This window comes from Nelumbo lutea, chromosome 6 (genome assembly GCF_056320005.1).
Source record: "Nelumbo lutea isolate HS-2025 chromosome 6, American lotus-T2T, whole genome shotgun sequence".
In the NCBI taxonomy this organism is placed as follows: Eukaryota; Viridiplantae; Streptophyta; class Magnoliopsida; order Proteales; family Nelumbonaceae; genus Nelumbo; species Nelumbo lutea.
Window position 1 is genome coordinate 53,128,510 of NC_142689.1, and position 23,197 is coordinate 53,151,706.

General features: G+C 36.9%; 1 protein-coding gene across 1 annotated transcript; it reads right to left on the minus strand.

The window, feature by feature from the left end:
* Positions 1-10,729: 10,729 nt before the first annotated feature.
* On the minus strand, positions 10,730-19,936 carry LOC148848918 (putative glycosyltransferase At5g11130). Its single transcript, XM_088951771.1, has 6 exons — positions 19,421-19,936; positions 19,014-19,103; positions 17,676-17,777; positions 17,429-17,509; positions 13,161-13,722; positions 10,730-11,516 (listed from the first exon to the last, which is right to left on the minus strand). Exons 1-6 carry the CDS (start codon positions 19,806-19,808, stop codon positions 11,027-11,029), a joined length of 1,713 nt encoding a protein of 570 aa, XP_088807897.1. The 5' UTR covers positions 19,809-19,936; the 3' UTR covers positions 10,730-11,026.
* Between the last annotated feature and the right edge of the window lie 3,261 nt (positions 19,937-23,197).

The following is a 23,197-nucleotide window of genomic DNA, read 5'->3' on the forward strand; positions in this document are numbered from 1 at the left end:
CCCAAAGACCATTTAGTGTAAATGTTGGGCCCATTAAGAGCCCATGGTGATGGACTCAGGGGTTCACTGACTCCTATAGTGAATTCAGCCCGGCCTTGTAACAGAGGTTGGGCCGAACCCATGTGGGTGATGGGTAGATCAATGTTTGGGTTCCACACCATACAAGGATAGCCAACTGGGCAGCAAATTAAGAGGTTAAGTGAGCACTTAGATTTAATGGGCCTAAAGCCCAATTCAAACTGGCTTAATAAGATTAATTAAATGGGGGCGGTTCTGGGATTTTGATAAGCAGTTTGGATAAGGGATTATCCCTATCCACTTAAAGAGTCCAGATCCAAATAAAGGTTTGGATCAAGAAACTCCTAATTTGATTAGGAAGACTGATTTTTATCTGTAGATAAGATAAGGGATTATCCTTATCTCTTAAAGAGGGTCCAGATTCAAATAAAAGATTTGGATTAAGAAACTTCTAATGGAATTAGGAAATCCTCTGTTTAAGGCTATAAATAGGAGAGTAGGGCAAACCTCCAAACACACTCATAGTCTGCTGAATTACGGAGAGAGACAACACAGTTTGACTGCACTCTTTTTCTGCTCTTGCCGCCCTACCCAGTTTGATCTCCACCAGTGGGAGTGATCAAGAACGGTTCTTGATATTGCCTTTTGCTAGAAGAGGCAACCTGAAGTCGTTCTCATCAGCCCTCCATCATATTCTTGTTGAAGAATTTAGTTCTTGCTGAAGTACTATCCTACTGATTCTACTTCACCTCACACTATGTCATCTTCGGTGGAAGCAACCTTTAGTCTTCTCCTTGGGCGTGAACACCTTCGTTGGGGGTTTACTATTACTCCGTATCAGGTATATCCCTCTACTCCCTTTTGGTTTCATATCTGGTCTGGTTTGTTTCAAGATTGATCATTGAAAATGCCGTTTTCTAAAATAGGGAATGCGATTCCAAAATGGGAGAGATAAATTTTTGAAATTTCGCCCAACCTTCCTGTAGGGTTCAGCCATCCATATGATGGATCTCTCATCCCTTCAATGCATGCTTGAATCTTGCACTCATTGAATACATGATAGACTTATGAACCCAAAGAGAGGGGAATCCCATGGGGGATAACTCAATCCTCCTACGCCTTAAGTAGGAACGTGGGAAGCTTTGGATAAAGAGGGGGTAGTTGTGTAGACAACTGTCCTTTTTGCTCCTCTGAGAGATTCCTACACCCAGAAAGAGGGAGAAGAGGAGATGAAGCCACATGCGAGGATATCTCCTTTGTGGTAAAATCCTCTTTGAATCGGGAAAGACCTTTAGATTATCAATTTAGCTTGATTTATCATTAGATTGGCATTCACAAGATAAGAAAGGGTGAGGGGTGCCTAACACCTTCCCTCTCCCTCCCTTTTGCCTAGAGTCTTGTCTTTATCTTGGATTGGGAGTCTTTTCTTCTTTTATGTTTCTCAAACAAGGGAGGCCCATCACTCTCTTGTTCAAATTGTTGTTGGGTGGCGGCTCCTCTCATAGACATAGTTACACCCAATTTCAATTTGGATGTTCATAGTAATGTATCGGAGGAAATCTATGTTTGTCAACCTATGGATTTCAAGGATTTGACTTCCCCCTCATATGTTTGCAAACTTAACAAGGCTCTTTATGGCCTTCGATAGGCACCACGTGCATGGTACTCTCACCTCAACACTCATCTTGTTCAACTTGGCTTTCACATATCAACAACCGATCATTCCTTGTTTATTTATCACAAGGGTTCGGTCACTCTATATATGTTGGTCTATGTTGATGGCATTTTTCTCACTGGTTCCTCTTTCGTCGCTCTTGATGATCTGGTTACCACACTAGGTTGTACCTTCTCCTTAAAAGATCTTGGTCTGACTCGATACTTCCTTGGCGAGATTATACCATAGTCTAGTGGCATCATCCTTAATGACGATACATCTTGGATCTCTTACAATGCACCAACTTGAATGTAGCTAAATCTCTTACTTCTCCTATGGCTGTCATTACTAATCTCTCCAAGTTTAGTGGCGATCCTCTGCTTGATCCTTTTGAGTATTGAAGCATTGTTGGTGCTCTTCAATATGTTACCATCACGAGGCCCGACATTTCTTTCTCTGTGAACAAGGTGTGTCAGTTTCTCCACTCTTCAACAACAAAACACTAGACTGTTGTCAAGAGGATATGTTGATACCTTAAGCACACTACTGATCATGGTTTGCATTTTTATTCTACATCGGCTCTACTAACTCTTCAAGCTTTCTCTAATGCTAATTGAGCTGGCTATCTTGATGATAGACATTCTACTAGAGGCTATCTCATTTATCTAGGTCACAATATAGTTGCTTGGAACTCTAAGAAGCAAGCCACCATTGCTCACTCCAAGAGTCGGAATTTTGAGCCTGTGACAATGCTGCAACCGAGCTTCTTTGGATACGTTCCTTATTACTTGATCTAAAACAACCTCCTGCAGACATTCCTATGGTTTGGTGTGACAACATTGGTGCCACATATCTTTTCGCGAACCCAGTCTTTCATGCTCGTACTAGACATATTGAAGTTGATTTTCACTTCTTACGAGATTTTGTTCTCAAGCGATCCCTTTCTGTTTAGCTTATTTCCTCAGATGATCAAGTGGCAGAACTACTGACTAAACCACTCAGTGGAACTTGATTTACTTATCTCCGATCCAAGCTTCATGTCCTTCCTGGATATTTCACTTGAGGGGGTGAATTTGAGACTTGTGATGGACTTCATGATAAAGTTCATCCCATGATCCTTACATGCGATGAACTTTTTACTTAAGGTCTAATCGCTTTCTCGTCCTTATCCTGATAAACTTTATCTCATGGAGTTTTGTTGTAACTTAAACTAATCTCTCAACCTTGAGTGTTGTACACAAACTCAAACTCTAACGGTCATACTCAATCTTTATATGGTCATCTATAAATAGTTCAAGGTTTGATCAAATCATTATCGAACCGTTTACCCATTCATCTTGAATTCTCTCTACCATGTCTTCTTATTTTCTTTATCTGTAAGAATTCCTATTATAAAAATATGACTTATTCTTAATTGATTATCTTCTTATATGCTTTTATATGGATCATTTTGGTCTTTGATGACATACAAATTAACAAGTACTTAAACATGAGTCTCATCTCATATTTTTCTAGGAATACCATTGTCAACACTATTCCAATTGTATGCTCTTAAAATTGGTGGAATGCTGCAAGGTTTTAGTTTAGGTCTTTAGGATATGTTAAATGAAACCAAATATGAATGCATTTCAGGTGTATTTACTTTGACCAACGCAGGTTGAACCATAATTACCATGTATGTAGAGGTCTTTTAATGGACCGTATGGAATGCCTCTAGATATCCAATTTTTTATTTTTCCTGTATATTCAATTTCTGTTTTTCCCTTATTTCTTTGTTTGATTGGTAACTTATTGGATATTTTGTTGTCGATCCTAATTGAATTTTGAAAATTTAAAACCAAACAATGATCCGCAGTTTATACATGCTAATCTGTATGAAATACGTAAGCGTGTGGATGTCCCTATGATACATGGTAACATGACCCTTTCAATTGTTGGGAATATGATTGAACCTTGTATTAGTTATAGTGCCTAAGCATAAGAACCATCTTGTGGAGACCCATGTCTATCACTTCTTCTCAAGTAGCTTCGCTAGCTTTTGGGTTATAGCAAGGTATGAGCTTTATGTTATAGCCACCCTATGAGCATGACCATTAGAAGAAGGATAAGGGTAAGTGGATGAACTAATCAACTGAATGACTTATTGCTTTGTCTTTTATTTAGGGTTTTAATTTTATTGAGTTCATTTTTTCCTCTTTTGCAGGATTTGTGCTTACTGAGGGAGCTGGATTGTAGCTGTTTTCTAGATTGAGCATTAGTCTACATAAAATGAATTTTATTGAATTCATTTTTTTTGGTTTTTAGCATAGTTGTGTAATTGATAATTTTTTTTATCTATAACCACTACTTTGCATAGCCTATTTTTTTTATCTATAAATCAAGTAAGAAACATGTCATAATTTATTTCAAAGAAACCTGATTACTAAAAACAGTAAATCACAATTTTATTATAACTAGAGTAATTATGAGCGTTAGTCTACATATTAAGTAAAAAAGTTATTATAATTAATAATATTGATTTTTACCAAAAATTTCTAAAGATTGTAAGTTATATCTATAGCTATCTGACAACCCCTAATGGACTCCCCTTTAGTGGATGGATATGTGGGCCCCAACAATTACTGTATGTCAACTTCCCATGTTCTTCCCAAAATTTGAATTTCTTTTTCCTTGATTTCTCTTCAATTTCAGCTGTTCCATTACTTAATTATTACATAGTGATTTTTTTTCACGACTGGAGGAAAAAGAGGAAAAAGGAAAATTGTTTAGCAACCTTGGTTCTTGATTACTCATTGTCATCTATATTTTTCTTTTTTCTTTTTTCAGTTTTACCTCTTGTTCATTCTCCACTGTAAAAAGGTTCACCTTGGAATGTGCATTCATATATGTGGTAGCCACTGAGCGGGACAATATGTTTTGTTTCTTGGGTATTGCATTTGACCTTTCTTTAGTTGTTTGACCTCTATTTTTAAGTGAATAATATTGTGGTAGCCACTGCGTATTGGGTAGTGTTGCAATTTGATTCAAATTTAATCAAATGTTTTATCACAGTTGCATAAGTCTAGTTCATATTTTGTTAATTGTGATAATTAGCCCTGTAAGTAGGGTTCCTATCTTATTAATTTGATTTCCGAAATAATTTCATGTAAATAATCAGTTCCCTTTGTTAGCTAATCTGATGCATTTGATCATTGTGAAGATGCCACAACAATTGCATAGTTTTAGTTTGTGTAAATATAAATCTAACAGAGGTCAAGTATGTAGTTTGCCCTGTGATTTTGTATTGGTTTTATGCAACATTTGAGCAGGTAAAAAAATCCAAGTAGGGATAGAAGATAATTGCCTTTCGAAGATGGATAAGAATAGGATCATTTTATTGAATTCTTGTTGGGACAAAGTATTAACTATCAATTATTTCATCTCTAGGGGTAGATTGATGGAGAAATTTTTATTTGACAAGTAATGAGGAATTTTATTAATTCAGAGATTCAAAACTGATACAAGAATTTTTGAACTAGCAAACAGTGATGTGGGATCATCTATTCCTGCTCCACTGTCTTGCGATTAAGACTTATATATGAAATCCTAAGTAATTGAGGCATCTTCATTTTGAAAATGTTTCTTTTTGATTTTGAAATTTTTTGTGTAAAAGTGTTGAGGGTTTAGAATTAAAGTTATGGATAGGAGCCCCATTCAGAATTCACATGGACTTAAAATATGAAATCGATTTTTTAGTCTACATTGCAAGTATGTCATAAACAATTGATGCTATTTTTTTTTGAGGCAATTTCTTAGTTTTCCCAACCATTTGTTAATTTTCTATTGTAGGTGTGTACATCTCACTCAGACCCTTAAAGAGTACTCAGACACCAAGAATAACACCATAGAAACGCTTACAAGTAGTCTATAGTCAATCCCCCATGCTGTGATAAACCTATGGTCTATCACGACCGTTGCGATGAACTCGCAACATATTAAGCAGAACTACGATAAGATCGTGACCCACCAAGTCCAGTCAACACCTAAACCTAAACAAGCCTCAGAAAGACTTGCCTACAAGACCTAAGCACATTTGAGCGCGCGATGAAGTCACACTCGCGGCGGTGTGTAGGAAACTCACCACCTGCGAACCCGTTCTAGGTAGTGGGTCGGGGAGGACAATGAGCTGAGCCCGTGGTGAGGCTCGTCTGTGCCTAAACACACACAAACCTGTTACAATGAGGTACTTTGCAAATTGCCACACGACATTAACAGATATCGGCCTTCGGATAGTGATGTCATCATCTCCATGTAGGATTAGTCGGGGTAGTAGCACACATGAGTAATGAGGGATCTCGGGAATAAGGAAAGCTGATCATTGAGAGTATCTTCATGAAACACATGGTGACGCCCAGTAGCATACCCAATAATTGTTAGTAAACAATATAATCCTTTTCTCGATATGGAGCGAAGATCCTCATCTCCTACCTTTTAGGATATTAGGACTTTCTACATAAATAGGAGGTCCTCCTCACAATAGGGATCACCAAATCCTGAGCATTTCCCATCACTGATATCCTCGAAGCTCTATTGTTCGAAAGAAGGCTTCTTCTCCTTATTCCGATATCGAGGAAATGAGCTTGGTTGACTCTCCTTGCATGCTTTCCCTCATCTTTTGAAGAGATCATTCCCCCAATCTAGCCTAATATATCCTCCCTACACCTATTAATATTTTCATGTACTTTATTTCTTTGTTTTGAGATATTTTGTTAATTTTGTTTTCTTTTAAGATTTAATTATTTATAGCATGTACTTATTATCAGACTAAGAATAATTTTTCCCTTTATGTCTTCTGGTTTGTTTAGGAGGCATATTGAAGATTGTAGATATAATTTATTAATCAAAATTACAGATATAGTATAGTGCTTCTTTTTTGAGTCATGAAAAACTTGGTAAAGCTCTTGTAATGTAACCTCCGTTATTAGATACTTTAACAAAAAATAAGGGCCCATTTGGCATGTCTTTCTGCATGGTCTTTTGGTTGTTTATAAATTGGAAGACCAAAAATTGGTCTATTTCCATTTGGCATGCTGAAGATTTAGCCGCCAAAAGACAGGACGCCGAAAAGACACGAGAAGCCCATTTTGGACTGATTTCGGGAAGCTCCAAATGAAGCTTCTTGCGTTTTTAACGTTTTAATCTCACGCAGAAAGATGCGGGATGATAGACGGAAAGATACACATCTGCCAAACGGTCTTCGGGCTGCCCAGATCTTATGTCAAAAGCTCAATGTGTCTTTTGACTGTTATAGCTACAAGAAGATCTTCTCAAAAAGACTTTCCAAATGGGCTCAATGCGTCTTTTAACAGTCTTCTCAAAAAGACTGTTAAACCAATTAGACTTTTCAGATGCCAACAATACTTTTAAACCAATTGGATTTCTTAGGTTCCAATAAGACCTTTACAATGGTTGGACTTCTCTTAAAAGGATAGATATATGGGTGTTATCTCAACATTTACAATGTTTAATTTCTAAACACTCAACAACTAACAAAAAAAATCAGACATGCAAGTAAAGCATATTATATATGATGCCTCTAGAAAGTCCGATATGCAACTATAGAATAAACTATTCAAGTGCAAGAATGATCACAAACAAATATGATCTACACACTTGAAGACAACTAATTCTCAGAGATAATCTATATATAGTTCAAATAACTTTTTCAACCCTTTTCTCCAAGGATGGAAACTCTTTCAGTTCAGAATCTCTTCAAACAGAGTTACTCTCTTTCTATTGCTCTCTTTTTCACTTAAAACTTTTTAGTACATTTCACTTCCTTAGGATTTTCATCTCAAGCTCATTGATAAATAATATGAATCATGTTTAGAGAGCTTGTGACTGTTATACTGTTGTTGTGAAGGGATTAAGCCATTCTTAGAAATGTGTAGAGCTTGTTCTCAGCATTGCTAAAGGCTTACTAGAAGAGGAAAGAACCATTGAGCCTTCAAATGGTCAAAAATCTTCTTGTTCTTTGTGTAGTTGATTGCTAGGTTCAAGTAAGCAATTACTACCCGCATCTCTCTTGTAGTAAGCTACTATCCCTTGGCAGTCAGCTTCTTAAAGGAACATATTCTCGATTAATAGCCATAGTCGAATACTCTTACTTCATTAGTCAATTACTAACCAAGGTCAATATGACATTAGGCTTGATTATCATAGATAGTCAACTATTATCTTATGGACAATCAATTAACGACCATGTTGAACATTAGAAAATTTATGTAAATGAATCCAAAGGTTTTGAAGTCAAGCACTTAGTCCTCCACAATCTGAACTTTCACAATTGAAGCTCAGTTAATGTATGGGGAAATCTTAGCCAACTTTTCCATCTAAACCATTGGTTTCTAAGGTTTTGGTAATATTGACAACGGTCCAAGTTAAGCCCAATGTTGTGCATCTTGCAATTGATTCATTAAGTTCTAAAATAATTAAAACAATTTGGAGATTTTGGAGCTTGTTGTCATTAAAACCACCAATGCATTATCGTGGGGTGTAGAGATCTCCCCAGAGCATCATTAGAGAAAGAGATGAGTTCCTCTGGCTTCTGTTTTTTGGCGACTTATGCTCAATTTGCAGCTATCGGGCATAGGCCTTATGGGTTGAGTTGCTTTCACCTCCTGAGGCTGAACTGTTTGAGATGACATCAATGACCCCTGCTAGGGTTTGACTAGGCTGAGGATTGGCCAAAGCAGAGGCCGACCCCATAGGATCTCACCGTTGACATAATCCTTCAAGTGTCCCTATCGAATGAGGGACTCGATCGTATTTTTCAAGTCATAATAGTCTTTGGTGGCATGATGGTGCTACAATGGTACTTGTTGTACTTTCTCAAATCACCTTCTTAGGGTTCCTCTTCAACTTGATAGGCCACTTTATATACTCTTGCTTCCTAACTTGCATTAGGATGTCTGTTCAAGAGGTGTTCAATGGAGTGCACTTCTGAAATGATGGTGCAAGCAGCTTCTTGTCATTGTTCTTTCTGTTGGGGTCACCTACTGGCTCATCTCTGTCCTTTCTCTTCTTTTCGCTTGGGCCAGCCTTAGGGTTTTGCATACACTTGTTGGCCTCAACCTCCTCAGCAGTGATGTACTTTTGCACCTTCTTAAGAAACTCAACCTTGTTACGAGGCAGTGTGTTAGAGATAGATGAGCTAAGAGGACCTAGGCAGAGGCCATTGATGGTGGCATCCATACATACTGAGGGGTCAAGTCTTTGACCTCAGCCTCATCCTAGTTAAAACACTTCATATATGCTTAAAGACTCTCCCTAGGATTCTACTTGATAGACATGAGGGAGATGACTGTCTTTTGGCACTATTGGCTGCTCACAAAGTGTGCCAGAAAGAGGTCTGTGAACTGGTGCCAAGAATTGATGGACCATGGGGGGAGGCCTGAGAACCATCTTCGGGTGGCCCTCTTAAGAGTGGCATGGAATGTCCTACATATTAGGGTGTTGGAATATCTATTGAGGAGCATGAAATCCCGAAAGCTTTCCAAGTGGTCCTATGGATCTATGCTGCCATTGTATGTCTCGAGGATCGACGTCTTGAAGTTTAGTGGAAGTGGCTAAGGTGGTGGAGTCGGTGAAAGCTTCCATTCTGCTAGGCTGAGGTGGGTTGACTAGTGGAGGCGTCGCCTTTTCCCTCCTTCACCTTCTTGATTTCATCCTCGTTGGCACCAATTTGTGCATGGGGATCCTTGAGATGACAATCAATTTGAGGTAGTGGGACCTCAGCCCTTGATTTCTGAGGAGGGATGTTATGGCCCATTCGCCCACTGTCGTCCCTGTTGTTGTTGGAGACAACATAGTCTGTAGGGCTCTCCCAGTGGCTGTCTACAACACCGCGAGGATGGGAGGCCGGGCGGTTGGCACCTTGACTTTGGGGGCGCCTAGAGGTGTTGGAGTGGTGTCTACTTGCTCATCGGTTGCTACCCTATGACTCCAACGGCCTTTCTTCGATGCATCTGCCTAACCATTGGCTGGGTGGAACATGGGGCAGGTCTCTTGCCATGTTGCTCCTAGGAGTCGATGGGTCGGCCTTTTTGTGGAAGGCCTCTTGTTGGGCATTGGAAGTTATCTAGCTGATTGGCCAAGTAGTCCCAATCATTGGAACACCACATTGAATTGCTCAAGAGTGACCAAATTTTGAGCGGCCAAGACATTTTCTTAATGCTCAGCCATTGTCGGAAGTATGAGTAGAAAAGTGTTAAAGGAAAGATTTGTTTAGCAAATCGTTCCTATAGATGACGCCAATTGTTGTTGCCAAATCTAGAGCCAATGGAAGCTTTGTAACTTTCGAGGTTAGATGGCTGAGGGTCCCACTTCCAAGGAGTGAAAAGACATTAGAGGCCCTGGGAGTATTCTTAGGGGCAAGGACTCTGACGGTCAAGTTAGCCAAGTGTTGAAGGAAAGCTAAGGTTACAACAAGAAAATAAAGTAGATAACTCAAGTATGCGTGAGTGTATACCTTAGGCTTTGGAGTCACCCAAGAGAGCAGTAATGGGCAATCAGTAATGATCCCATGAATCTTGGTCATGAACTTATTACAGGGATGACGACCGGGCATTACCTCCTTATAAGCGTATTAGGAGTGAGTTCAGCGGAGATTGTAATGCCTGTAATGAATGCTTCACAGTAATGACTCGGGGAAATTATGGCTATGCCCCTACCCGAGGTCGAGGTGATGGGATTGCCCTTGGGTAGTGCCACATGTCATCATCTAGTGAAGTGGCCGATTGTAGCCACATCAAGTTGGATAGTACGTGTCTCAGTATATTGATTGTAATGTATTTCATTGTATAAACAATTAATTTATGTGTTTATTATGTGTTTGTACCATATTCCTAGTCATTTAAATCTTAAATCCATACTTTATGTATCAATCTCTGGGATTAATGGAAGTTTTCTTAATGTTTCAATGCATATCTAAATCTTTCCATCATATTCATATAATTCCAAAGCATATTATGATACATATCCATTTCCAACCTTACTGATACACTTTTAATTACTATATTGACATTCAAACCTTGATTTTTATGCAAGTATTTATTTCTCATAATTGAATAATCAAGGCCAATATCTTCTCGGGTTATCACTCTCCATCCTTAGCCACATTTACCTTGTTCATATATTCGGCTTCTCTGATGATGTAGTTAGATTGGGATCAAGTAATAACATTGGGCTAGAGTGTGGAGGTCCAGTGCATATATACAAGAAAGAAAAAATATTTTGGGATCTTTGTTGGACATTGAATTGAACCAAAAAATAGAGTTATCTATCTGTATCTACATGGAATTGGGATCTTTGTTTCTATACATGCAATGGGATCTTCAGAGAAGTTCGTCGTAGCCACAGTTCATAGATGACCATGTAAAAAGCATCATAATCAACTGGAAGAGGATGCCACTTGAAATGTTTCCTTACCTTGAGCACATTTCTTTGTAATGTGTAGTAGTGAACAGAGCTGACTCCATTAAGGATTCTTTTGAGCAAAGTGATGTCCAAAGAGGGAACAATGAGGGAGAAGCTCTTCCAATTTAAGATGTCTACAAAGGGTAGATCGTAGTAGTCAGCAATTATCACTGGAACACAGCCATAGAACATAGCATCCCCGATACGGGCTGTGTTAACTTCAAAACCCTTGAGATGGAGGCAGAACTTGCTCCCAAGAAGTGCATCAGAGTATGGTGTCTTGAGGCGACCAGAGTTCACAAATATCTCAGAGTCATTCTTCCATGTGTTGAGAACTTCCTGACGTATACGTGAGTTTACTGCTCCCGCAAAAAAGGCTAGCCTTTTCCTGAATGAAATTCATTTCTCAAACAAACGGAACAGAATGAGGTTGGGTGTAATTGTCTGAGTTCCAACAAGTTAATTTATTAATTGAACAATGTAATAAAAGTAAAGCATTTGATTCTTATTGAGATTTCTTTTGTTCTGTTAATTAATTTCTTTGGGAAAACATGATTAATTCTCAGAAATTGGAAGTGCCTTAATTAGGTTTTCTTAGAGCCCATGGTATGGATTGAATTATATTGTATGTACCAAACACAGGCCAAAATATAAGAATGCCCCCTTCTGATCATAGACCTTTAGGCTATGTTTGGTTTGAAGGAAAAGGTAGGGAAGAGAAGGGAAAGAGAGAGAAACCAATGCATGATTTGTAAAAGTTTTCTTACCTTTCCCTTCCTTTCCCTACATTTTCCTTCAAACCAAACATAGCCTTAGTCAAAACCAATTCATGATGAAACAACACATGCTAGCCCTATAATTGGAAATATAATCCTGGGTTTCTCTACAGAAATTTAGGTTTATTTCAATAGCAGTTTATTTAGTATCAGTGTTGTCAGACTTGGGTCAGTGTGAACGGTCGGATAATCAGATTTGAGAACCAGCAGCGCAAACGGTTTTTAGGCTCATTTTTTTAGAAATGTTGGCTTGGTTTTGATTGTATGTATCCATCACAAATGGTTGTCTAAGGTCATGTTTGGGAGTGCTTAAAAATGTGTTTATTTAAAATAACTGTTTATTTGGGCTATTAAACACTTATTGGTATTTGGGAAATAAGTTTGAAATAAGTGTTTATTTTAAAAATAAGGGTTTACTTTTTAAGCTCAAATTTTCAGCTTTTTTTTTAAGTGCTTATACATTAAGCACTTATTCAACTTTTTTCTTTCAAAATCATCCCTAGTTGAAGTTTAAAATCACTTATGAAATTATCCTTAGTTGAATTTTATAAAAGTACTTTTATAAAATATTTTTACGAAAGCATTTTTATGAAATCACATTTATGAAAATACTTTAGTAAAGCACTTTTACGAAAGTACTTTTATGAACACTTATGAAAGCACTTTTATGAAAGCACTTTTGTAAAAGTACCTTTATAAAGTGATTTCATTAAAGTTCTTTTTTCAAAGTACTTTCATAAAAGTGCTTCCGTAAAAGTGCTTTCATAAAAGTTTTTTTATAAAAGTACTTTAATAAAGTGCTTTCAAAGGGTATATTTTGAAAATCTGAAAGAAAATGTGGGACAAAATAGTCACAAATGCTTATTTAAGTGCTTATTAGAGAAAAAACTACAAATAAGCACTTGAAAAAATTGGGTGCCAAATGCAAACAAATGCTTATTCGAATAAACACTTATTTTTAACTTAAGCACTCCCAAACATGGCCTAAATGCCTTTCATAATCTAACATTTATTGTTTTAAGCTTATTCTGATATAAAACAGCTTTAAAACATGTTAAAGAATTGTTGCTTATTTCTTAATTTCTCGTGTTTTGCATTTTTATTTGAGTCAAAAAGTAGACCGGAGGGTGGAACCATTTGACCATGCTAAAATATAAATTCATTTAAACAAAAATTCTCTACCTCATCTTCAATTGATGTGAAAAAAAATCAAATCTATAATGCAAAAAATATAGTGATGATTGAAAGAAACTTACCTCTTTGACAAAGAAAAGGTTGGAGGATCATCGTGTCTTGGCCAGATTTGTGGCACCGATGCATCCTTATGAGCAATATATGCAGTCACGAAGTAGCTTGAAGAGCATACAAGTTGAATAGCATTCAACCTCACTTCATCTGCTTTCTTGGTTGCTGTGTTTCCAATGGAATGGCAAGCAACATAGAAATGGTCAGCCCCTCCACTCCGGTTCCAGTAGGGATAAGTATGGCTGATGTTATGGATGTATGCTTGAACAAAGGTCGGAATTCCGCCGACGCCCACTCGCCGGTCATGTCGCAATGCTGCAATGGAGAAAGGCATGTAGAAGAGATCTGCCTCTGAAGGGTCCTTAGTGATGAAGTGGCTCTTCGTAAGAGCCTTCTTGAAGTAAGCTTCACTGGCATAATTCCCTCCTGGTTCAGAATTCACTGGCAACAGTGTATTTGCAAAGGGATCATCCTTGCTGTGAGGATAAACATATATCTTGAAGCTTCTATTCATCTCTTTATAATCTTCGAAAAAATTTTCTTTGTCATGGAACACCTCCTTTAGATGGTTTCCTGAGTCATTACAACCAACAATAATGTCATGTTTATTGTGTTAGGATTAAACTCTGAAAACATCTACAACTAGTTGGATCAATATGGGTTGCGAGTTTATTAAATTTTCGATGAGCCCAAAGCCCAACCCTAGCCCAACTTGAATGCCTGATTACAAGTTTCTTTATTGATTCCTTTTCAATTTCCCATTGGAAGTTATCTAAATTTGTCGATGTAGTCCATGGCAAGATGCAACTTGGGCAGTTGGCCCTACTCTCGTATACCCATCTATCCTAGGCTTCTATAATATGGCTCAACCTAACCCTGGGCCCTTTTAAAAGCTTGAATGGGCTGTTCAAGGTAAGTCAAGCCCACTACCTTTGAGCTTAATTCCACTTTGGTCTCCGGACTTTAAAATGTGATAATTCAGTATCCAAACTTTCAAAATATATCAATCCAATACCTGTCGTTAACCAATTTGTTAACTAGCCGTTAAATGGCATTTAAGAAGATACGAATGTCCTTCGAGTGTCTTCTAATTTTCTTTATCAATCATTCAAACGTTGATAAAAATTGAACAACCTGAAATCCTTGCCTTTTTTTGTTCAAGAAAGTTGGGATCATCGGAATGCTCACAAAGACGTGACCCCAGTTTTCTTGAACAAAATAGGCAAGAATTTGAAGCTGTTAATTTTTGTCAAAATTTAGATGGTTGATAAAATTTGAAGACATTCGAAGGACATTTATATCTTTTCAAATGCCACTTAATGACTAATAAAAATTTGGATACTGAATTATTACATTTTATGATTCGGAGACTAAAGTAACACTACTCGGAAATTTCCCTTATTTATAGTCACCGGCCGGCCGATTGAAATATTAACAATTTTTCACAAGTTCCGCACCTAGTTACGAGGAATACAAATTTATACAAATCTTGGATTTCTGGGCCTTGATGGAATCAAATCCCCACTCGATCTGATTATTTGATGGATATAAATTTTAGAACTCGAATCCAATCAAATTTTGTGAATGGATCATCTAAATCCAAAATAATCCGATTGAATTTCAAATTAGGAATTCGACTTTCACTCTGTTAACAGCCCTAATCGCAAGGTAATGCTGACCGTAGAAGCAGCAGATGTGATATGTAGCCACTGGTCAGCGCATGTACTCTACCTTCACCAATCCCAGTTAATCCCTTAGTCGGAGCTGTGAAAAGTATACCCAAAACCGCTGACCTCAAGGAATCGTTGGCAGCCGATTAACCTCAGCTTTTCAAAGTCAGCTTTTTTATTTATTTATTTTTTTCTGATAATCCAAAGTCAACAAATTTAATTGACGTCATGAGGTGTTATTTACATCTTTGAATTAATATGGAAAATTCTGGGAGGTCTTCTGTGTTGATTGATCTACTTCAGAGAAGACAAAATAAAATAAAATAAAAATGTTAGGTAATAAAACTATATTTAGTACTTATCAATGAAAAAATATATGTACATTGGAGACAAAACTGATATTAAGGGCATTTTAGTAAAATAACTATTCCTGTCTTAATCTATTTTTTCCATTAATAAACACCTTATAGTTTTGTGGTCAAAGGGGATTGTAAAGCGGAGAGGTCTTAATATTTAATCAAAACTTTAACGTAGGTATAAGTAGTTTACCCTTTGGATACATCTCTAAGAAAAGAAAAAAAGAAAAAGAACTCTGCTTTCAGATAAATTTAGGAACTTTGTGTGGTAAGAATATATTCACATCTTTTAAGAAAAAAAATATCATTCATTTACTTGGTGAACATATGAAAAATGTAGGAACCATGTGTGAAAATCACTATTACAAGTTTTAAATCCACAAGATGAAAAACGTAACTATGTGTTTTTACCTTTCTAAATACATTAAACATGGATTGAATAGACTATGGATACACCTATTTTTAGAACTGAAGCCCAACCTAACAAGAAAGTTTCATTCAAGATAAACCCATTACACCTAAGGGTAAACCCATTTTCAGAATTTATGGACATTCCTTGAACTTTTTGTTTCTTTCTTATTTCTTTCAGCCAAACAAAGCCTTAGGTATGGGGTGGATACAATTTTTTATTGATGTTAAAAAGATATATATATATATATATATATATATATATATATATATATATTAATCAAGTTGAAAAAATACATATCCAGAAACATGTTTATATCTTTTTGTTAGTCTCTTCTCATGTTAAAGAAGTAAAAAAAGACTTAAATATAAGAAGAAAAAGGTGGGAGGAGAAAAGAGAAAAAAAGATGGCCAATGGACTGGTTTACCTAACAAAACAAAAGGACAAAGGAGAGAAAGAGCGCTTTCAACGATTCACTTTAAAGCCTTTTTTGGGTTCCACGTGAAATGGAATTATTACAATTTAGTAATTGGCAGAGCATTTTTTTTTTTTTTGGAAATGCATATTACGCGTGTGTTATCATATTTCCCTATTTTGCATCGTTTCTATCATTGATTGGATCCAAAACAAAACTTCTATACTGACCATGTTGTAAGATTTAAAAAGATAAAAGAGTTTGAACAAAATGCAGGGTATATTTTGAAATTTTAAATGAAAATGAAGGATAAAAAAGTCATAAGGTATGTAAGTTTTTTTTTTATAAATTTAAGGTATGTTTAAGTAAGTTTATGAAAACTTAGGTATGGTTAAGTATTTTATCCAAAACATTCATATTGTACAACACCCACGTGCAAAGTGCGGGCCGTGTCATGCCAGTCTGCGAGCCGTTTCGGGCTGTGCCGTCGTCCCCTAGGGATAACTTGGAGGGTTGGCCCAGCACGGCCCATGGCCCAGGCCCGTACGGATTTGTGCATTGGGCCAAAACTATTTATTTAAAAAATTGACAAAAAATTTAAAATTTTAATATTTAAATGAAAATGAAGGATAAAAGAGTCATAATGTATGTAAGTCTTTTTTAAAAATTTAAGGTATGTTTAAGTAAGTTTATGAAAACTTAGGTATGTTTAAGTCTTTTATCCAAAACATTCATATTGTACAACACCTCATGACTAGAGGTGTAAAATGGGTCATGCTGGGCTGTCCACGCGCAAAGTGCGGGCTGTGCCATGCCGGTCTGCGAGCCGTTTCGGGCTGCGCCGTCGTCCCCCAGGGATAACTTGGGGGGTTGGCCCAGCACGGCCCATGGCCTAGGCCCATACGGATTTGTGCATTGAGCAAAAGCTATTTATTTAAAAAATTAACAAAAAATTTAAAATTTTAATTTTATATGAATTTTAATGTATAAAATTACTTATATATATAATGATTAAATAAATTAGTATAAGGACCGGCCCGCCCCATGAACCTAAAATCCCAGGCGCAACATGGCCTGCACAGTCGTTTCAGGCCGGGCTATACACCTCTACCCATGACTAAGGCTGCATTTGGAATTTTTTATTTTAAGGACTTATCTCAAGTTTTTAACTACATAAGTCCTTAAAATAAGAAATGCCAAATCCAGCATAACTTCCACAAGAACCTGGTGTTTCAGGAATCCTAAGTTAAAACCTACGATTCTCTTGCTGTCTGTCTAATGCCCTTTATTTTTTATTTTTTTTTATTTTTTTGAAACAATAATGTCCACATTCTTTCACTATTAAAATAAGCAGCAAAATCTATAAATCCAAACATCAAAAGAATCCAAAGAATATAGAGAGACAAGCAAAATTGTACCCCACATATACCTTCGGAATCAGCAGATGGACGACTCTGCAGAGGCTGACCAATCCCAACTCCATGACTAGAGTTCCAGACTGGTGGCTCGTCTGGGCATGCAATATGACATGTTATTAAAGCCATATAGTGCAAATAAAAGGGGGTACACAAACAGAAGAATAAATATGAATTTCAACTTCCACATGAAATTCCTATATTAAAAAAAAATAATAATAAAGACTTCGATTTCTCTACCGAAATTCCAATCCCACATACCGTTTGAACCATTTGATTGGTGGGTTTCATCGGGCTGGCGATTCTCATAAACTAGTTCACCAGCATGGCTCCAAACTGGGTTATCTCCATAAACTAGGGTTCCTGTCAGCCCACACCCAAGATATTTTCATCAAAAGAAAGATTCAAAGAAATTCCACAATGGACGTAAGAGATGGAAAATCTATCGTGCCAAACGGACATGATATTAGAAAGGCTTTGATCAATCAAAATCTTTGTAAAAATCCATTTGACTGGTTCCTACTTTGCCGACTTATTGATTGTAAGTTTTTTCAGTATTATATCTTAACGGCATCATAATCGACTGGTTCCTACTGTCTCTATTTTTTCCTTCCTTTTCTTATCTTTCCCTTCAAACCAGTCTAAACAAATTTATACAAATTGGTGACAAATTTGTCATATAAGAGCCACTTCATTTAGAAAATGCATGCATGAGACTGACTATACATTTATTGTTGAAAAGTCAAATTTGACAGCATTCATAAAAAAATATTTTCATATATTATCTCTTCTACAAATTTATATTGACTAACCCAATACTCTACCCCCCCCCCCCAAAAAAAAAAAAAAAAGAAAATCTCAAAGCATTTCAAAAAACACAAATTTATATTGATTAGCCTAAGATGGTGTTTTACAACATGTATTTTTTTTGTTACAATTTATTTTATTTATTTTTGTAGCTGGCATATCAGTAAGAAAAATGAAATATATTCTTGTATAGAAACAAAGGCAAATTGAATTAATTTGTTTCAAAAAAATCTCTCATATTTTTCAAACTGTTAAAATGAAAGATAAATTTTGGAGTGTAAAATATTATATAATTTATAAAACTTGATAAGAGATGAATAGCTGAAATTATATTTTTCAAACTAGAAATTTAGGTCCCGTTTGATTCGTGGGAATAGGGTCTGGAATCAGAATGGAATGGGCCCAATTATTTTCGATTCCAACTATTTGATTAGAAAGAATCAAAATCCTATTCTTAGGAAGAATGACATTCCCCCATTTAAGGGAATAACTACTCCCTCCCTTTCATTGAAAATGAAATCCCATTTTTATTTTCATTTTTGTCTGAACAAAATAAATTATGGAAATGGACCATTCCGATTCTAATTCTAAAGAATTTCGATTCCGATTAATCAAACGGATCCTTTGTATCACTTTATAATTTCTATTGTGACAACAAATAAATATATATACACAACCAAGAATAATTTTTCTTTTAATAAACAATTAATTTCTTTAAACCAGACGATTTTGATTTGGTTTATCCACTGCAAATTGTAATAACAAATTCAGACAAAACAGAAACCCACGTACCATTTGTATCAATAAGCTGATGCGTCTCGGAAGGCAGACGAATCTCGACTTCATCACTACTGTAGTTCCCGACTGGTGGCCCTTGATCCTCTGGTACATAACACGTGGCAAATTATGAGGGCACCACAGTGCAAGTACTGCTCATGTGGCCGAAAACCAGAACAGTTGTAAAAAAAACCAACATGATCAAACTCTTTACTGAACAATTTGAATATATATTTTATATTAGCTCGCATGACAAAAGTAATTCAAAGTATGCTTCAGTGAGACACATTTTACAATAAATAATAAATTAAAATTACTACCAAATAATTTCCACCCAGTTGTCCAATTCTCCTCAGAAAATTCCATCAAATTCAAACAACAATCTAGACCCATAAGCACAAAAAATCTGAAAATCCACATACCGTTTGAACCATCAGATCGTAGAACTACCACAGGCTGATGAATCTCAGCTCCTTCACGACTATAGTTGGAGACAGACTGAACTTCATTACCCTCAATTATTGATTCGGGTGGCACACCATCAGAAGCATTTCTCTGAGGATTGTGGAAGGAAGTTTGGACGATCTGGTATGAGATTCTTGAAGACCTGACCGACGGCCTGAGCAGAAATAAATGTGAATGATCGTGCTGGTGCCTGATGAGCTTCGAGGTCGAAGAGATGTAAACAAGAATGAAAACAGAAGTAAGGAGAGCTAAACACGTTGGTATCAACGCAAAGCTTCTCGCTCCAAACAGGTCTGAGATACTAGGACGATGAAATTTGCGATGGAGAAAACATGAAAAAGCCATGACTGGCTGCCGGTTGATGTAAGCTTTTCTCTTTATCACATTTCTTACTTACTTCCTACCTCAGACGACGACGACGACGACGACTATAATCGAACAGAGCCACCGCACTTGGACCAATCTTGTTAGTTGAAAACAGTGGTGGTTCGTGATTGGTATGTAGGGAGAGAAATCCATTAACACACGCAACCTAGCTGCTAGCTGCCAATATAAACCGCAGAGGCGGATCACATTTCGTCCAGCGTAGTTGGACGAGTGATTAACTTGTTCAATGATTGATTTTCTCTCCCTTGAGTAGAAGACTAAATAAAACAAAATAATGAAAGTTTGATGCTGGATTTAACAATAAAAGAATCCAACGTTAAAATCAAGACATTTTTTTTTATAAAGAAATCCAGAGATGGTTTTAGCGCAGGGATAAAACCGCGAATTTTGGCAAATTTGCCTTTGATGTGTTATTATGGTACCCCCACCACGAGCCACGACGTCTCTTCATCTGGTTCAAGATGGGGCCAGCAGAACAGTTGAGCGGAATATGGAAGGCTCGCTAAATGCCGGACGCGGTCGTTTCTTCAGCGGGAGTGCTTTTTTTTTTTTCTCTCTCTCTCTTGAGCAGCAGATCCCGGCTCGTAAGTCGGAATCTCCTGTTCACACAAACTTTGCCCACGCCCATCTACATAATATTGAAATTACATAGAGAACATTTCATTCTCTTATATAGTGTGTTGTGGGTAGATGTGAGCAGAGTTCTCGTAGATAGGAAATCTGGAATCCTCATAAGAAAATGACTAAAGACTAGAGAGGTTGAATGCATGAGTCTGAATCTTCTGTTCATATCTATCCACATAATATTGTAGTCATACATGTAGAAGATCTGGAGAAATATTCCTAATGTACGGAGATAATATATTATAAGTAGATTTGGGCAGAGTTCTTGTGGATGGGAGATCCTAAATCTAAATGCAGTGACGTGGGTCAAGTGAAAGTTTTTATTTAGGTAAAATACAGGTTAGTATCGGGTAGTTTTATTTTAATACCCAAAATTTTACTATTTTCTCATATTCCTAAATGCTATAATCCACGGTAGTAGTAGTATCAAATGAGAACAAAAGTATTTTGATCACTATTTGGTAAAATTAGTAACAAGATTGGGACGGAAGAAGAATCCCTGTCTATGGCCTCAGTTCCTCATGAGATGCTTTAAACTTCCCAATAACATTATTGGTGAAATTAACACCTCCCAAAGATATTTCCTCTCGATCAACTCAGGTGATAAGAAGCCAGTCCACCTACTTTATAAATTGTAGGTGGGTCAATAAAACAAATCTAGAAAAATTGGGATGGAGAATATTGAATGATGGTAACAACCTATAGGTAAAAGTGATTAAGAGCAAATATTTAAAAAATGAATGTTTTCTCAATGTGAAAGCCAAAAACGGTATATCGTGGGCTTGGAGGGGAATTTTAATGTCTAGAGATCTACTAAGAAAATGAATTGGATGGAAGATATCTAGGTAATGTTATGTCAGTGAATTCCTGGAATGATAGATGGATGAGTGACTCACCAATTGCTGAATCTAGATATGGAGACAAACAATAATCTTCTTGTTAGTGAAACCATCGATCAAGAGGGGAGGGTTTGGAAAGAAGACAAATATGTAGCTAGTCTCGTAACAAATGATATCTGGTTGAGGATTTAGTCCATTTTCATCCCATGGAACTGAAAGAAGATAAAATGATTTGGAGATTTAATACTCAAAAGGGATTTCCACAAATAAATCAGCTTACCTTTTAAAATGTAGTATGATGATGAGTTTGGGAAACAATTTCAACTGGAATTCCAAAGTGTGGAAGCTGAATTGCCCTCCAAAATTGAGGGCCTTCTTGTTTCTTCTTCTTAACAATAGTCTCCCAACAAAAGGTCTTCTTAGAAGTAGGGGAGCAAATATTGACATGTGTTGCAGCCTATGTGGAGAGGAGGAAGGTCTTGAGCATATTTCCAAAAACTGCTCATTTTCTAAGCAAATCTGGATGACAATCAAGCCTATTATTGAGAGACCAACCAATGTGAACCCCCTCCTTGAAAGATTGGTGGAAAATAGTCTATAACAAATAAGAAAATGGGGCATAATTCAACAAGGAAAGTTTGCTTTCATTTTGTGGCATAAATGGGAAAATAGGAATTAGAAAACTTTCAAATTGTCCTAGAAAAGGGCAATGAACTCATTTCTAGAATGGAGTAAGTGATACCCATCTCCTTGTTTGACCCAACATCAAGCCTTGATCCCATTTTGATGAATCTTATTGATCAAAAACTCACCTGTCACGAATAACCATCATCCAAGCTTTATTTGACCAATCAAATCCTGCCACCATGTTCAAAGACCCAAAAAACCCCAGTACATCAAATTCCACATCCTAATTCACCCATCTTACCGTTAAACAAGAAAGATGTTATTTCGATGCACCAGATTGAATCACCACATCAGCTATCCAACCTAAGATCTTAAGAGGGTGGGGACTAATGTCAGCTCCTTACTTGACCACATTGAAATACCTGAACTAATGAATTTGATCATAATAGGCTTAAAAGAACTCAAAATACCAAACAAACCTCCACTTGAAACTAAGAAATGATAACCATTTAAAACTTCATCAAATTTACGTCTTTTGCTACTATTAGGCCCAAATATGGGGCTGCAACTTCTGGCATGGCCCAATCCTTCATTGGATGCACAAAATCCATAAGAAGCCTTCCAAACTCAAGAAAATTTGTTGCACAAAGAAGTAAAGGTCAACTACAGGCCCTTCCCTCTCAAAATCTTTGTCTATTTCAATGAAAGAGCTCTGCCGAATCACAAACACTATACCTGGATGAATTTTAGACCCATCTCCATCCCTTTTCCTTTATAAATAGAGGCCCAGCTCGAGCTTAAGGAAAGGAAATGAGCAACTTTCCCAACTTCTATAATACACTCATTTTACTTGAAATCCCAAAATCCCTGAAGCAATGCTCAAGCCTCATCCCCTTTTTTCTAAACTTAACATCATAAACGCTTAGCTCAACTCCGTGCCTCGCTCAAGTTTTGTTTGAAGTCTATTTAGCTACAAGATAGTTTGTTTAAAGGCCGTACACGAGAGGTAAGCCTCTCATTCCATCGTCTCCCTGCTTTTAATTTAGTTTCATATTGCTTAAAGGCCTAAAACCTTAGGAAACTTGCATTCCCAACTTCCTCCAGATTGAGAAAAAGAGATAGAGAGGTGGGGGTCTTAGGGAAACCAGTATCTAAGACCCGATAGCGTCACCTCAAATCAATTCTAAGCGAAATTGAGAATGTTTTCGTCAGATTTCAGGAGCTTTGACCAATCCTATTAATTCATGCTTCGCTAGA